Source organism: Poecilia mexicana, unplaced genomic scaffold (assembly GCF_051168715.1).
Source record: "Poecilia mexicana isolate PSO_F unplaced genomic scaffold, ASM5116871v1 scaffold_7, whole genome shotgun sequence".
In the NCBI taxonomy this organism is placed as follows: domain Eukaryota; kingdom Metazoa; phylum Chordata; class Actinopteri; order Cyprinodontiformes; family Poeciliidae; genus Poecilia; species Poecilia mexicana.
Window position 1 is genome coordinate 26,992,315 of NW_028263376.1, and position 18,618 is coordinate 27,010,932.

The 18,618-nt window shown below is 39.0% G+C and overlaps 1 protein-coding gene across 1 annotated transcript in view; it reads left to right on the forward strand.

Annotated features, from left to right (window-relative positions):
• The first annotated feature begins 5,572 nt into the window (after window positions 1-5,572).
• Window positions 5,573-18,618, forward strand: part of lrp1ab (low density lipoprotein receptor-related protein 1Ab) — a 96,040-nt gene continuing 82,994 nt past the window's right edge. Inside the window, exon 1 of the mRNA XM_088007363.1 lies at window positions 5,573-6,236. Coding sequence (XP_087863489.1) covers window positions 6,164-6,236 — 73 coding nt within the window. The 5' untranslated portion in view covers window positions 5,573-6,163. The remainder of the gene's footprint in view (window positions 6,237-18,618) is intronic.

An 18,618-nucleotide genomic window follows, 5' to 3' on the forward strand; every position in this document is an offset into this window, starting at 1 on the left:
ATAATGTCCTGCAGAACCACTGCAGTGAAGATGACCAACAGGTGGACCATCTAATAATGAGCCCTGTTCTAAGATAGAGCACAGAAGACCATCTTTATTATTCCTGTTAACACTGGTTCATTACATTGGTGTGAGATGAGTTTAAAAAAAATACAGCAATATTTGTACGTAAGTGATGGCTAAAATAGTGTTAATGTCAACCAACTATTGATAATTCAGTAAAACTTTGCAAAAAATATTAGCAGCTAGTTTCTTGTTTAATGTAAATGAGGAACATATTTCTGCAAATTGAACAAGTAAAAATTGGACCAATGTTATTTTCAAGAAGGAAGAAAGCACAATATATTTCTAATATATGATTAACAATAATTTTCTCTGGTCAGATTGTTGGACTATAATATTGCTATTGTATTAAGGATAAAAAAGCAACAACTTTACTTTGATTAGCCAAAAAAATTACAGTGGCTTTGAATTAGCGTGTGAGTAACTTTTGAAAAGTTTATCTATGGAAATAATGTAATAAAGTCAGATTAAATCTTTTTTCAGATTTTTTTTAAAGCTAAATAAGAAAAGATCACACCTTTGTTCTGTTGTCATCAATTATCATGGTTTCTTGACAGCTCTTATCTTGCGATTAAAAAAAAAAGTTTTTGTAGACAAGAGTTGCTTGGCAACTAAATCCCATTCATTTTATTGCTTGTCCTGTGCACCCTGACTGACTGAGCCTCAACTGTGAGGAAAAACATGTGCAATTGTGTTATTTTTGCCACTGAATTTGCATAATGCATTCACAACTTTGAGATTCAAAGGGTATAGCCCACATTCTTATTATAATATATGTGCAAAAGGAGATTTCATCCAGATTTCATCACTACTGGGTAGCCAGACACATGCAATTCACAATCTCAGCCTTTCTCTCCCCCAACATATGCATGCACACAACCTAAAACTCCAATGCACTAGTTGCATTTTTATACAAATAACATAATTCTGTCTTAATATTGTTCTTACTGACCAGATGTGGATTTTGTTTCTTTTAGGCCGGACCCTACTGAGATTACATTTAGGTCACATAGAGTCGTTTGTCCCTCCCTGTTTAAATCCATGGATGCACTGTATTGATATGGTGTGCAAGTGTTCAGCCAGATGGGATGTGAGTTCCAGAGCTCAAGGCCAGTTTGGGGGAGGGACTTGCAATTCACCAAAAACATGGAGTAATGTGACCTGCTGGGGTTTTTGAAAAGGTTTCATCTGAAACCATGAATCAAAAGATTTAAAAAGAATTACATATAAACCCAAGACTTATGCAAAGTTTGTTGTATTGACTTTTTTTTCTTTCTTTTGATGGGTGTTAGGTTGTATGGGGGAGGATTTAAGGTGGGGTCAGCATGGGGGTTGGGATGGTGAACACAGGCTGCTGTTGCATGCTCTGCATTCCTCAGGTGTTGCAAGCATAGCATGTTCAGTGGTCATCCTGCTGCAAAGCCGCTTATTTGCTTGGAAATCAAAGGGCATCAAGCGGGGAAGCCTTGTAGGACTGAAAAATAGATGAATAGGTGTTCCATTACAGCATTATGCAATACTAACTTTGTTTAAAAACCCACCAGCAAAAGAATACTGTTGTGAATTACAAACACATGTACTTTACAGAAGCAGACTTAAAATCTTCATCTTAAACTATTTGTTTAAAGTTTATCTGCAAATGGGCTAATGGTTGCAGCCGTCAAAATGAGGCATGCAGATCTGGTGTTGCGATGCAGATTCAGTGGAACTATTACACTCAAGATCTTGCTTAAGGAGAGTCACTTCTTGCAGTTTTTTCTTCAGCGTGCCCCACGCTTTATTTGTATTATATATTTTAGGCCGCTGCTGACACTCGGATGAAAGTGAGAGCAGGTTGTGGAAGTGTCTGCGATCACTTCTACCCCCTCCTTTGCCCTGGTCTGTCTCCTTGGCTGGCCTGCTAAGAGCTGAGGGATTGTGTGCAGATGTGCTTGGAGAAAGGCCAGCCCCTCTGCCCTGGGAGAACATGTGGTCTGGGAGTGTTTACGCTGGCGCTCTTTCAAGCTGTCTCCTACACAGCACGCTGGCGTCTGTCTCTCTTTGCTTGTCAGTGCTCAGTCACCCTCCTGTAACAAAGGGAGCATTCTCAGGTTAAGGTGACACCAGCAATTATGCTCGTCTGTAGCAATGACAAACAGGACGGACAGTGAGCCTGCTGATAACGCCAGTTAACTTGAATCAGAGTTTTCTTGTCTAGTTATTTTAAAAGGACTACTGAGAGGCATGTCCGTTTTGAAAAAGAACATTATACTTCGCTGTAGCATTTGTAGTTGTACCGAAACGTTTTTGGAGTAAATAGATTTTGAGACAAATCAACCAGATTTTCTCAGATTCTTCGCATGCTTCACATTCTTTCATGCAATTCAGGCTTCGAAACAAACATCTCTAAAGTGAAAACCACTTAGTCGATTCTCGACTTCAGGGACATCAGAATCACAAAGTAAAACAGACTCCTGTTTTTTTTTGTTTTTTTATGTTTTGACAAAATCTAGATAGAATGTTGGCACGCATCACAAAGGCCTACAATAAGAAAAAATATTTGAACATTTCCCTTATTGGCTGTGTTATGAGAAGATCTCTGCAGGTGTTTTAATCAGAAATCAGACATCTGTCCCTGAATTTCTAACACTTGAAGCAATATTGATTCAAACATGTATGTTGGTTAAATTTTGATGTTAGTAAAATGACTGAAATTGCACTCCTGAATGTATTATGAGCACACAGCGCCCTCTGTAGGTTGAGATTATCAGGCGACTTAAAATTCTTTCAGAAAATTAGAACATTAAGTCATAGTTTTCTGATTAAGCTTGGATAAATGAGATTTAATTTCTACAATCCCTTCTTTGCTTGAACTTACAAAACAATCCAAATCAATCCAACAATTCAACGCAAACTTGCAAAAGGCAATATTACAAATTAATAAATATCTACACCTTCTCAGATATTTATCAGTAAATTACACAAGCTGTCAATACTGTGAGGTGAAGGTTGTTTTGAAATATGTAACACTTCTGTAAATAATAAAATAGAGCAGTTGCAGCTGGTTATTCAGTTGTTTAACTTTGTGGTAATGAAATAACCCTAACCATAACACTAAATAATTTTATCTAAGATTTGTTCCAAACAAATAAAATGTTCTAATTCAAGCTATCAGCAGCTGTGGTTAGCATAGCCAAAACTCAAGTAAGAGTAGCACTACTTTAAAATATTTCAAACTTGTGTAAAAATAAAAAGTAGCTTTATAAAAAACAACTCAAGTGAGTAACAAAGTATTTGGTGAAAAGGCTACTCAAGTACTGAGTAACTGAACATAAAATCTGTGTATAAAAGAACTTTGTTATGTCCTCCCAATGTATAGTGTTTACTGTCTTATTGATCTCCAAATGGCTCATTAGATAGAAAATAACATTAAAACAACAAAGCATGCGTAAAAAAGAAGTCTGTAGGTGTGTGTCTGTGTCTTATCCATTTTTTTTTGTTAAAATATGTTTTTTCTTTCTTCATTGAAATGTCTTGTATTGGCTAGAATATTCAAAAAATAATTACGCAATCAGCAATACTTCACACTAATATTACTCAAGCAAAAGTAAAACATGCAATTTATTAAAATTACTCATAAAATATATATTTTTCCCCCCAAAACATTACTCGAGTAATTGTAACAGAGCAAATGTATTGAGCTACTATCCGTCTCTAGCTGTCAGAAAACTTAGAAGAGTTTTCAGAGTGGTTTATTTTATTCTATTACTAAAGATTCCATGTTTTTCCTATAACAAATCTGAAAAAAGGCAATTATTATTCAGCACAGCAGTTAGCTGAGGTTTAGCCTTTCTAAACTCCAGATGTTCTCGCCCTACATGCATTGGCTCTCTCCTGGTAAACCTGCTTCCACCAAAATGCAAGTTGCATTGATCTCTTTAATTGCCCTCAGGAATGAGTGTGTGCGTGGATGCTTGTGTGTTGCTGTATTGTCCTGCGATGTTTCCAGGGTTTCCCCTGTCCTTCGCCCAAAATCCATCCCAGCACGACTCCACAGACCCCACACGGATAAGAGGGTATAAACAACAGATGGATGGACTGGATGGATGGAGAGACTGATTTCTTTGTCAAGGCAGTTATGTCTGTACTACACCACTAGATGGCAGACTTTAGCATAGAATGCTGTGATACCCGTCCACGTCCACCTCGAGCCATTATTTTGTTTTTCCACAAGGATCTATTATTAGGACAAAAACATCAGGTTGCATCATTTTGTCACATACACATCATATTTTTTTTTAACCAATGAATTTCTGTAATACTTCTCCGCCACATCTATCTCTGTGTTTGAGAGAGTTAATTGAATGAAAAGCATTGGAAAGTAGAAGTCATGCTGATGAGCCCTAACAAAGTTGATTAAAAAAACTATTAAAACTTGCTATGTTTTCGTATTGGTAGAAATTTTGAGCCACCATGCCCGCTGTATAGTGAACCAGCTGCAGCCCCCGTTTTCTCCCTCACCAAGGAGCAATTCTCAACGTATGAGAATAAGGCAAGCTGTAATACCACATAATCAAACCTCACGGAATAGCTCCTTTCTTTTATGTAAGCAATAGGTCCTTTCTAGAGTAAATTATATTTCTACTAGTATGGAAGGAAAATTCCCCCGTATACTAATCAAAATGTTAAACTATGGAGATTTGAAGTACAATCAAAGGGCAACACAGAGACACGAAGGGCAAATAAAGATGCATGCATGCATCGAGTGTTTATGACAACCTAAATGTTTCTGATCATCAGAAGGAGCTGAGGAGAACCCACATATGTTCCCTGAGAACATACAAACTTCAGACAGAATGTTCACACCCAAGGCCTATTGCTGCAAGACAAGAGCAACATCCTTGCCATATTAGATCAGTTCTGGCAGCAGACCCATATGCTTATCTAACCCCCCTAGCCCCCAACCCTATTTCCTGTACAATCAAACTTTCTGGATCTTAAATGTCATGACAAAATCCATATCTAATATGTACTGTGCTCCAAATATTACAAAGTGAATTCTTAAAATCAAAAATCAATATTGTCTGTATTTTGAATGGTATTTTACAACTATTTACTATCATTTCAATCGATTTATTTAGATCTTTTGTTTTTGGAATTCAGTGATATTTAGCCTTTAAATTGTGAGATGAAAGGCAAACGTTGGAACTTCAAACATGGTGCTAATAGAATAAGATTTATATGAAAAATACTGAATGAAGCGTTTCTTAACACAAAAAAATATGCATAATTACCAACTTTGAATGCAATAAAATCACTTGAGTAAAACTAAATCGAGCTATTTGTGAGCCATAAGGCTCAACTCTTCTAAGAGGGTTGAGCCGAAAAAGACGAAGAATCTCTAAAGAGTAGAGATAAAGGCAGACTTTCTATCACCAGGTGGAACAGGACCAACATGTGCTTTGACGTTGCCGTCACGCTATTATATGACAAACCAGAGTGCCATACACTTAAAAAATGAGTTGTATTGGAGGCATGCGCAGTTTTGCCCCTCAGTAATCCCATTTTAAGGAGTTGAGCGTTGCGTCACGGGCACGTCCACTGTGCTGGGGCTCGGAGGCTCTGACCATCCACTCATGCATCCAGAGGCGCAGGGAGACGTTGGCGCTCCTTGGGAAGAAACGCGTTTTTTTCATTTTCATTTCTGCTTTTAGTTTGCCACGGACAGATTCGGACGGGTGGGCGGCTGCAGCGCTCCTTTTGTACAAAACTGGACGACCCGCTTGTCAAGCACACAGAGACGCAGCTTCCACTACGCATCATGTTTGAACGCCGATAATCAGTTATACATATACATGACTGTGCTGCTGCATCGCCCTTAGCCTCATCGGGCTGTAGTAGCTCTCCTCTCCTCTCCTCTTTTTTTTAATTGTTATTATTGCAAAAAAAAACAAAAAAAAAAAAACACCCCTGGACAGACCACCGCGTGGGTGCAACTGGAGGAACGATCGTACCCCGGACCATTGAGAAAGGTTCGGATGAGGTGGTTCGGTTTTAGAAATCCAGCCAACTTTTCATCTTTTCGGTTCTAGCAGCAGTGCCATCGGGCATTGCTCAGGAGATGGCGATGAGGTTGTTCTACTTGGGATTTATTCTCTGCTTGGAGGTCATGTCTCCTAACGGTGCCACCGTAGGTAAGAAGCCTGTTTTGTGTTTTTTTATTATTATTATTTCTTTATTTAAGAAGAAATTGACACTTTAGTCTGTTATAGGGGTTGGGGAAAACATCCGTGCACAGGCCTATGTGGTCATCAGAGCTGGAGTCAAGCGAAAAAAAAAATAAAAATAAAATAAAAAATAGAGTTTTTCTTTTACAATGAACCCTCATTTGAAGTGGAGAGCTTTTTTTCTCTCTCTCTTTCCCCAGAGAGAGTTTGGTACACTTAGGTTTATTTTGGCCTGAAAATCTGCCTGCGTTTGTAGCGGCTTCTGTCTGAACAGACAGAAAAGGGGCCTCCATGTGAGGACGGCAGACAGTGAGGTTATTCACTGAATATTCAGCAGGTACCATCGCAGCTCATTCCTGAGCGACCTATTTACAGACAAAAACGACACAATTTTGATCTGCTGTTTATTTCCCTTCCTAAAGAATAAAACCCCCCCAAAACAAAACACATCATCTTCTTTACAGCTACAGTTGGTAGCAACCATTCAAACCAACCTGCTGCTTTTCGGCTCCCCAAAAATAATTAATAAAACAAAACAAAAAGGGGAACAGAAAAGACGTTTGGCATCCTTATCCCAAAAAAAAAAAACAAACAAACAAAAAAAAAACGGATGCGGGAACATATCTCCCGGATCAGCTTTCATGTTTGTTTTCAGTTACTTGGCGCAAAATGAAAACAACGTTTATCTGCCTGGTCCTTAATGGCGTGGCTTGTCCTGACGTGTATGCAGTCTGTGGGCTGCCTGGGAATTACAGTTTATTGGTGACAGCCAGGTATTTCGGCTGAAGAGTGAAATGAATAGTCGTGTATTTATCCTCTTACGTCCCGGGAGCTCTTTAATGCTCCCGAATCCCTCTTGGTAATTATGAGGTATCAAATGCACCATTGCTCCTGTGACAATGCGTTGCAGACCTGTTGAGCTAACCCGCTTGCTCTTTCTCAGTGAGTGGCGGCATATTCCCCATTTTCACTATTTCCCCTTTATTTCCGGCACCATCTCAGCGCATGGAAAGCCACAAACTTGCACCAAACATGCCCAGTGCCAGATCATGACCTGGCTGCGTGAGATGTGAGTTCGAATGTATAATTTTAGTTTGTGCCGTCCCAGAAAGGAAGGCGTAGCTGCTGGATTACTGTCATCCAGGCTTTATGTCTGCGAAAAAGGCCCTGCTGTTTTAGCAGATCTTCCATAAATTAGGCCTGCTCAGAATGTAAGCTGTAGCTGAGGTTGCAGAAGTATGCAGGCTCCACCCTCTGCCTCCATCACTATGCAACATCTGGACACAGGGAGACCATTAATCCAACTTAGATGTGATTGAAAAAAAAAAAGGGATGGGTGAGGGAGTGAAATGAGGAGAAGAATCAGTCCACTGAAGTTGACGCATAGTAACTGTACTGTGCACGACTTTTGAGCGACCTCCCTCTTTTCTTTCAGTTTTGCTTCTGAGCAGACCGATTCTCATGTGGTCTTGACCAGTAGTTTTCCAGGCTCATTGTAGGGCTTTTCAATCCGTTTTCCTCGGACATTCATATAGATGGTTAACATTTTATGTCAGTCGCATTTTATCTTTTCTTGCAAAAAGCGTGATTGCTCCCAGGGGTTTTGGATCCTACAAACAAACAAGAGAATCTTCCACAAAGAACAAATCTGTGGAGCTCATGCTGACGTCCTGCATGTTGGCATGTGCCAAATACCAGCAGAAACCTGTTGAGTTTACAGTGTCGGCAGGTCACAAAGTAAATTTGGTTTTTGTGTTCAAATCCCCAATTACTTAAAAAGACACGTTAAGTGTGTGGATTTCATACTTTTGCTACGAGTGCACCACTTCCGAGGTTATTAAAAGCCATCCGACTGTTTCTATGGTTTAAAATCGTCGTAGTGACATGTCAGAGTAAATACCAGAGTTTTTTTCAGGCTGTATAGAGCTTAGAGTACCTCTGAACTGACCCTCTCCCACCTTTTGCTGTATATTGCCATTAATGTTAAAAAAAGTGGCTTTTAGAAATTTGTTTTCTAGTGGTGAAACGTACCGACAGTCAAGGATTGGAAACTAAAGAAGCACCAGCTGTCACTCTTAGTAGGCAAGCTACTAAAATTAAACCTTTTTATATTTTTGGCCAAAATTGTCATATTATGTTTTTTTTTATTCCGTAAGGTAGTCCTTAAGTAGGACACAGCAATAAAAAAATTATTAAAAGTATGTAATTAGATTTAATCCTTTTCCAAATTTGGATAATGATGGGCAAATTTAAATTGAGTATGAAAGAAAGTCTCAAGTTCCAGACTTTATATCTCATTTAAGATGATAAAATGCTGAATTTATAGAAAAATCAACCTTTTAAATTGCTTTCTATTTGAATGACCATGTATAATTTTAGTTTTCCACATCACAATTTGAGCTTTTGTCCAAGTCGTCGATCAATTTATAGTTCCTCTAAGACACCACCACAGCACTTGTTCTGTTATGTTGTAGCAGATAAAGAAACAGACTTAGTCTAAACCCAAAAAGGGCAAACTTTACTGCAGTTTGGCTTCCAGATATTTTCTATTTTCGAAACCGAACTTAAGGTTCAGCTTAGATGCAAAACAACAATTTGGAATTCCTACTTCCAGGAAGTGAACGAGTTACTCATCACAAACCAGGCTTCGACAGATCTGTATTTTATTTGAGTAGACACATGGTTTGTACTTGCATCTGCATGATGTCATGCAAAACACTGGAAAAAGCTGAAAATGGAGCTGGAGAAAAGTAATGAATTTTGAAATAATATTATGGGAACTCTGCATGTTGGTCAGTGACTAGTCATAAGCCATATTTCGCCAGGGCCTTGAATTATTGCATGGTTTATCGGCCAGTGGAAAACAGTTTTGGTAATCCATTATTCACCAGATCCATTCAGGAACCACAAAACCAAGAGCCCTGCAGCAAGCTGAAACATCTCAACAGCTGTGCCTCTTTAATGATTAGTTTGTACCAAAGAGGGGATATTTCATAGTCTCACTTGAATTTCAGATGATTGTTATTCAAAGAGTAAAAGGTGAGTCACTTTTAAAAGCCATTCAGGCAACAAACTTTTAATATGTCATTTTTATTTAGTAAATACTCTCTTCTCATATGATGCTGAGAGTAATATTCAGACATAAGTCACGTCAGTTTCACTGACAAAAAGCAGTGAGGATTGATGTTTGTTCAAGGGAACACTCTGTTTTGAGCAATCAAGTCCATTTTCTTCATTTCTTAAAGCCTAAATAAATATATCAGAAAAATATTTAGCAGGGAATTAGATTTTTGTTTGTAAATAAAGTTGAATTATTTGCATGGATTTTTTTCTGTGTAGAATTATTTTGTGCTTGTTGCACATCGACATTCATTTATATACATATTAATCCATATTTTTCCAAATAAAAGTAATCTCTTAAATGTGAAGAACTATATTTCAGATTCATCATTTTCCTTCTATATGTTTTGTCTGTTTTAATTTTTAAATGTAATTCATAGTTGTTGTTTTTTATCAGGTAATAAAAAAAGCCCCACAAGGTTATCTGAAACTGTTCAATATGTAATTTTTTCACTGCAGTTTTGTACAATGCGATGTCACAGTGCGAAGGATTGCTTGCATGCAATATTTGGTTGGTTTAGGAGTCATGTATCTACCCAAATAATAGATCTGGCTTTGACTTTCTTTTACTCTCACACTTTGTGCAGATCTTAATGTTAAAGCTTTTAAGGCTTCAGGACAGGGATTAAGAAAGGGAACAGTCAGGCAAAATCAGTGTCGTCACTGAAATATTCAACAATAACATCTCAATTTCATATTTTCCTAATGTCATGCATTTCTAGAAACATAGGATGTAGACTTTCCTTTTGGAGTGTGTCGCCACATTGCCAATTGAAACATTAGTGTGGTGATTTCCAAAATGCTGACTCTCGTCCTGTCAAAAACAAAATACTTTGCACAGGAAAACAATCAGAAAACAACAATAACATATTCCACACTGCCAAAAAATGTTGGAGTTTCATTTTGGAAACTTTTCATTTAAAATGTTGAGGAATTAGTGAAACAGAAATATCTAGAACAACTTAAAATCATTTATTCCAACACTAAGCCTGTCTAGCATGGTTGGTCATTGGCAAAACAAACAGTTTCTGTGGCTTGTTGAGATAACAATGATTCTTGTGAAGAATGGCTTTTAAATGTAATTTTTCGTTTGTTTCTTAAATGCGTGCATTTAAATGATCCTTAATCAAGCTAGTACAGTGGTGAATCTCAAAGTTATGAAGTTGTGATCTCCCTAAAGCTGAATCCCTGTAAGTGAAAATGTGCCTCAGAGGCTGCAGACATTAAATTCCTGAGTTGCCTGTGTGTTTGCCTGACCCTTTGAATGAGACCATACCATCACTGACAACATCTGGCTCAGACATTTAACAGCCTTCATCCAAATTCAACAGGTAATAGCACTTGGATTACTCTATTGAACCTGTCAAAGGGGAGGTCACTTGGAGTTGTTTTTGCAATGCTGCACACCCCAGGCTGTTTGTTGGCTATTAAACGTCTCCGATTAATCACTTCATCCTTCAAAATGTGCTAAAAAAGAAAAAAAATTTTGACTGTAGTCAAATCTAGCTGAGTACTTCCTTTGGGATCTGCTGCATATTTTAGCGGAGTCTTTGTTGCAGGTGTTTTCCATTTTGAGCCACTCCACAGAGTGGAAACAGCCATGAAGCGATAACAGCTGGGTATTCTTGACTTTTAGCCTGAAAATAGATCATGGTTTTATCCCCCGACGTCCGGCTCCGTGTGACGTTTGACTGCTAAAAGAAGATAAAACCAGGTTAAGATTAATGGTTGCATGCTGCTGCCCACATCTGATGGAAATCAGTTGGCAGTTCTTGTTGAATTACTTTGTGAAGGTTTTGCTGTAATTACCGTTTTCGCTGTTTACATCGCTGTTTGCACCATTTGAAGCCAATGATCCCAGACAGGAATGGATTGGCTTTGGTAGAATAAGCAAGTGTAGGTTTCTGTATTTGAGATTCACTTCTCCCCCAACTCCTCAAATTACAGAAAAAGAGTCTTTCTGTTGATTTTATATTCTTTTCCTATCCCAAGATAAGAAGACAGTGCTGTTTAAACCTTGTAATTTCTCAGCAGCTGCAAAAATATAGACTTTGTTCTGTTTTGTTTGTTGACGAACTCGTCACATGGCGCTGTAGCCTGACCAACGATCTTCGCCGCTTGTTTTTGGAGGCAACCTGCTGGTCTCTGTGTTCTCTGGCACTGAGCTTTTTCAGCTCTTGCACGTGCGCGCTGACATGTCGACGGGAGTTGCTGGCTTTGGGCTTGACTGGACAATCGATTGATCTCAGGACAGTTGGCCGCTTTCGCACTCGTTTGGGGCAGAAGGGCTGATACATGGAGATGGGGCTCAATTTCATGGGCTGCTGCAAAGTGTCAGAGCTGTTTACTTTAATCAAAGTCACAGAGCCTGCTCTTTTTGGATTGTGGCTGTAAGCTCAGTTCTGTCGTGTTTGCACTTTAGCAAATGTTTATCCAACACTTGCATCCTAAATTAAGCAGTCTTTCAAAAACCTTTTTTTTTTTACATTTTGTTGTCAAACTGTTGAATATCGCATATTTTTACTAAAAAAATATTTTTTTTTGGCTTTCCTCGATCTTAACATTAATATTATATAATGTGTTTGAATCTCTAATTGAAACTCTAAATTGATGTTGGCCTTTCCTGTAACATCAACAGGTTGTTTCTTTTGCTAAAATGGAATTAATATTCTATTATTGATTAAGGAAAACTACTGCATCTATACCAGGAACTTTTCATCTTTGACCTTTCTTTTTAATGCTCTATTTTTGCCACAATTTCACCAAAATGTATGTATGTGAATCATTTCAACAAGTTCTAACGGGCATTCCTAGTTTTCTGTGGATCGCTGACATCTCATGATCTCACCTCGATACAAGCATTTAATCTTTAGCAATAAGAAGCAAATGTTTTATTCTTCTATTGTTTGGTGTCCTGTGAAAACAACTATGTGAAAATGTTGAAGCAACATCTCAGGACCTCAGAGAGCCAGTAAATTTACTCCCTCCTGCCTTATTGATCGCGATGCTAACGAGGAGCGACGCTCTCATTAAATCACAGGAACAATCACCCTAAATCATCTTGCTCTCCCAACCCACTGGATTAGTTCCTCATCCCTGCCTTTCCCCAGTTGCTTCAAAGGGCTGGTTCAAGCCAGGATTCACAGGAGTTTAAGTTGCAGTGAAACCCTCCATTTATGTGGTCAAGGCTGCATCTTCTGGCTCTTGTATTGTGTTTTCATAATGGTTGAATCTGGCTGGACTGTCCCTCTGCCCCACTCCGCATACATACACTTAGCTGTGTATGTATGCGGAGTGGTGCACGGGTGTAGAATAACTCCCCTCTGGAAGCAGCATGAACGTGTTCAAGTTTGTCCGCCATTCAGATTGGTTCTTATGTCTCTTATCCCAATTTCTTTAAAAAAAAAATGCTGCACGTCTCTGGTGTGTACGTCTCATGATGTAATTAAAGATTCTGAATCTGCTTGGGTTTCTGGTGGTGGTGTTGCATTTGAAACACTAAGTTGCATAACGCAGTACGTCCAGCTGAAAAGTAGTAGTGGGAAAGCCTCTACAGTGAATTGAAGTTCTTAATGAATTCTGTTGATTTTATACACGAAGAAAAAGGAAGTCAGGAGAACTGCTCTGCTTTCAGTAGTTCAGAGACCTCACAGTCTGGCACCCTGTGGCTCTTTCACTTCTCTAAACAATTGTGGCACAAGCATTGCTTATGTCAGGCGCCCATCGGAATTGGGCTCCTTATAGAAAAGTGGCTGTGAATGTCTCACTTTTTGCCACATACATAGGGTTTTACTCAAACGAGTAATCTGCACTGCAGTAATGAAGCTGTCAAAATAGAGGTCTGTTAGGCCCGCTATTTTTTGGCACTTGTCATTTAGCCCTAAAAAGTCCCTGTGCTAATGTTTGGTTGACGGAAAGAAACATAACTACTTAGCTTACGTCTGCAGTCACAACCTTCTGTTTTCTGTCTTAAACACAGACAAAAATAGGCAATGTCACTGCAACTAGCAACACTGCCTATGAAAAGAAGAAGAAAGACGTTTTTACTTGACAGACTTTATGTTCACAAGCAGCAGCTGCTTTCACCCCAGTGGTCTGATTGCTTCATTTGCTTCAGCAGCCTCTAAGAGCCCTCATCTTTGGACTCTTCCCTTAAATCCAAGTTTTAAATAGCTTCAATATCCCGAGGCAAAAAGTTATTCCAACAAAGACTCTTTTTTGTGAGTAAGGAGAAAGGTGTCCCCTCTGCTTGTGTTTAATGCCACAGATTTCACCTACGTTTCCTATGATTTTTTTTTTTGTAGCAGTGTGACCAATAATCAGCTACACTCTGATTGGTTCTGTGATTAACCTGACTTACATTTGCATCTATTACAGATGCGATGTTGTCAGTCATAATGGTAGTTTTTCTTTTTTGTTCTTTCTCCCGGAAAGTGTGTTTTAAAGGTAATTATGTTGTTTGAAAATCAATGGATAAGTATATTGTGATTTATTTATGCTTTCAATATTTTACAGTTTTCTGGTTTTATGTATAAATATATGTGCTTTTTTTAAAATGTGAAGCATTCTGCAGGTAGTGGGAAAATGTTTCTTTATGATTGCTGACGTACTAAAGTGCTGACTAAATGCTTATCTTTCCACTACTTTCCTTATGTTATTTTTAACTCTACCAAACTGACTTCAGTATCAAATAATAAAGTGCAGTCATGTTACTTTCCTGTCTCTCTAGAAGTTGTGATCTCATATTGAAGGAACACAAGGGATAGAGCTGATGGTTGATGAGAACCAGGCCTTCCTCATATTGTACTCATTGCACCCCAGCAAGGCTATAAAGACAGAGTTCGTTTATCTGCTGTATTTAACCCTTTAGGCTCTTTTTTTTTGTCCCTGTTTCATTGTGATCTTTTCACAGCATTTAACAGAAGACATGCTGCACTGATCAACCTTATAAATGTCTCCAAAGGGTTCATTTAATACTTGGATCCAGTCATTTTGAGAGGCATTCCCCATTGGAATCAAAAGGAAATCCTACATGCCCTGTATATTGCTACCTGACTCCCTGATGTGCCTGCATTTAGTAAATTAAAACTCACAATAAGTGTAGCAGAGCCAGGGACTCCTCTCTACATCGTCACACTTCAGAAGATTTCCTTGAATTCGAAAGCAAAGCTATTCTTCTTCTTCTTCTTCTTCTTCTTTTTTTTTCTTAGTCAAAGCTCCACACATGAAACCAATTAGAAGGTGCTGGAATGTGCTGCATGGTTCTGGAGTTGATCTGTGGAGGAGGATGGCCTTATTTAGGAAGAGGGAACTGGTCTGGGTCTGGGTTGGGGTTTGGAGGGGTGGGGGTCAGTGTTTCATCCCAGCTGGTGATGGTGTCTGGAGGCCTTCATCACTTTGGCTGATGAATTGGTGCCACAACACCATTTACTCACCACTGCATCCTATTTCATCCCTGAGACTTCCTCTCAGCGTTTGAGATTGGGTTTTTTTTTTTTTTTTTTTTTTGATTACATTAAAACAGGGAGACACTTAAATTGCCTTGTGTGAAGGAACAGATGGCCTTGAAGTACTTTATCGGTCTCTGGGGACAGACGGTTCTTTAGGAGTGTACATTTATGCATTTGCTCGGACGTAATGGTTTTTGCTATGCATCGTGCTCGGGAGGGGAGCGGGGAGAGGAACCCATTGTACGCTGTTCAGAATATAATGCAGAAGGAAGGGCAGCTTGCGGTAAATAAGGCTTGGCAGTGTGCTCAAAAGTTAAATCCAGTCACCCTACTAAAGCCGGTGCATCCACATTCCAGGAAGTAACTTAGGGATTTACAGCATTATGTGTATTATAGCTCAAGATTTAAACATTTGTTCAGTAAATCTCTCAGTGACAAAATTACGGATGAGCCTGTGAGCCAGTTTAGCTTAGCAGAAGATGTTGTTACTTATGGTGCTTCCCCAATATGCAGCGCGTTTCACAACTTAATAAGCTAAAATAAAAACATGTTTTTTGGACTCAAAACTCTGTCTTCAAAGTACTGTATTCTTTGTAAAGATAGCGATTGGAAAAAATGTTAGTAAGCAGTCACACTCATTTTTTTTGTTTTTTTTTTTGTTTTGTTTTGTTTTACAGAACCTCTAGAAACTTCAGGTTATTGGGATTTTGTATCATAATCCAACACAAAGTAGCGTATGGTTTTGTAGTGTAAAGGAAAGGATGCAAAGTTTTTAAGATATTTTACAAATAAAAACCTTTAAAATGTGACATACATATACCTGCGTTTTAACTCCGACACGTCTAGGTGAAATCTAGTATCCATCTGTGAAGACCTCAGAGGTTCATCAGAGAACATGGTGAACAAACAACCTCAAAAAGACCAAGGAACACAGCAGGATTTGTCAGGGAGAAGATGGTGCAGAGCTACAAAGAAATGACCATCCAACCACGCTGACCGCCCTGGCAAGAACAGTGATTAGTGATGCGCTCTTCCATAATTTAGCCTTAATGGAAGAGTAGCGGGTTTTCCTCAAGTGAGACCACATTTGAGATCTTTGACCTCTATGCAAAACTGTGACACGTCTTCCTTTACTTGCCATTCTCACTGTGAAGCATGGCAGTGGCGGCAGCATGCTACAGGGATTCATTTCTTCAGAAGGAAGGATATTGTTAGCGTTGATTAGAAAGGCTAAATACAGAGTAGTTGTGGAAGAAATCCTGTTAGAACATAGGAAAGGACTGGATGGAAATCCATCTTGTAAATGCAGCCCAAGCTGCAGTGAAAGGGAATTACAATTCATTTTACAGAATTACTCTGTAATATAGTTTCCTTATTCCTAAATAACTCAGTTTATTTCTCAGTTTTTTTTCCAGGTCCTGTACTTTTAAATTAAGTTGTGTTTTTTTTTTTTTTTTTATGAGAAAACCTTGGTCTAGTTGTTTCATGTAGGCACAGCAGGGTGATTAGCTTTTGGCAGGATGTACTTGTGTGTTGTAATGACATCACACATCAGGTTTGGATGGATTCAAGTGAGAAAATGTGTACATTTTACTGTTCGCCACTGGATCCGTCTCTGTCCGCGTTCCCCATCCGCTTTGGTCAGTAAAAATGTATGAGAGTTTAACGTTCCAGTATGAATTGTAACTGCCTTTGAAGTTGTCAACATTTTAACAGTCACTTAAAAAAATCCAGTCTGGCTGGATTAGTAATTCACATCTCTGTTAAAGATATGACAGATGGATTTTGAAAGAAAACTGCTGAAGGGGACGGTTGTAAATCCCCTCCGAACCTCCACCCCTGGGGTTTAACCCCTCATTAGCCACAAGCTCCCAATCAGACTCAGAAGTTCTCCTCTCTGCGGTCATCTTATGCTGGTGTGTAAAACGACGATATAATTAGAACCCACAATGTTTTATTTCCAGTTTTATGTTGGCTCATAAGGAACAAGTGGCTCAGCACAGCTGCTCCTCACAGCAACCAGGGACTTTAGGGGATTGCCTTCATATGGCAAATTTACTGCAGTTCAGGAAACATGCTGGGATATTGGTTGTCTAGGCAGAATGACTGACAAACAAAAAAGACTTAATCAGCTGTATTTGCTATTCTGTAAGCTGATGTAAAGCCAAACCAGTTTGGGCCTTTTTGGTGTTGACGTGTGTTTTGTTTTATTAAATGTTTTTTTTTCCCCACAAGCTTTACACATCATATCGTCAAAAACGTACTTTGTTTTAGTACCGTATTTTCCGCACTATAAGACGCACCTAAAAACCTTCAATTTCCTCAAAAGCCGACAGTGCGCCTTATAATCCGGTGCGCCTTATATATGGACCAATATTGAGCCACAACAGGTCCAGCAACGGACCTTACCACAGGGGCCGCGTTTCATTGGCTAATGCCCATTTTAGGTCACAGTGCAGCTACCACGTGCGTGACCGTCTCACAAACACAAGCTACAGTAGTAAACATATGCTAATGTACATTGTGGACCATCAAAACCATGAATGCCGACTTACCCAGCCTTGCAAGAACAATAGGCATCAGTGATCTTGTCCACAGCTATATTTATGCTGAGGGTGTGAGGATCTGCTGTTTTCCTCATCTATCGGTAGCTTTTAGCTGTGACGCGCACAATGTTGGAGGCATCCAGTGGCTCAAACACCTTGATGTCGTCCAAAAAAGATGACATGAACTTGTTGGTTTCCCTGTCCATTGTCGTGGCTGATATGTTGTGAAAATCCGGCAGAAATGCTACGCTAATTAACTCAGATCGAAATGAAAGACGTCATGTTTACACAGACATGCAGTAGGCTGCTTACGTAGTTGGTCCACTACGGTAAGCAGCCGCCAACTTCTTTTTCCCCCGTAGAAGAAGTAGTGCGCGGTGCATGCTGGGATAGTTGTCAGAACACTGGTTTGTTAATAAAGTTTGATAATACATTTAAAGGGGGGGAGGGGCAGGGGAAGAGAGACAGAGACTGCAGCGGCAGCGTGTCGGTTGGTCTGTGTTACCCAGAAAGCAGTTGGGCATAATATCGCAACACCAACACCGTGAGTGAAACAACGACTGGGCCAGCCTACTATATAAAGTACTCGGGGACCATTTCTTTATTAATGTGGATGTGTAATAATAGAGTATGAAGGGTCTATTCTATGCGCCTTATAATGCGGTGCGCCTAATGTATGAAAAAAGTCCTAAAATAGGCCATTCATTGAAGGTGCGCCTTATAATCCGGTGTGCCTTATAGTGCGGAAAATACGGTAATTAAGTTCAAAAAGTCTTAACTTGATTAATTTATCTCAGAGCGATGTTTTTCAAGCTCTACTGTTGATGAATGTGGCTTAGAGCTAAGGGAAGCAATGTCCTGAAAACATCTGCATGCGCATCTGCAGTCCACACCTCGAGAATCATTTCATTCACATTCTTGATTGGGCTTTGCTCTACAATCTCTTGCAAGTTTCAGTTATTTTAACCTTTTGCGACTGCTTTTCCTTCCACTCAACTTTCCATTAATCTCATGTTGTCCTTTTGAAGGGTGTCCATGACTACGTGTTGAACAGCAGTTTCTTGTTTGATTTTTGTATAATTTAACATAACGTTTGCATTATAAGTCTTTGTTTTGAACTCATGTAATATTGTTGATTTTCTGAGTAGTTGAACTTAGTGTTTTTATTGCCTATTAGCCATAATCGTCAACATATTATCAGAATATATCTGTTTTAGAATCGAAGTTAATTAA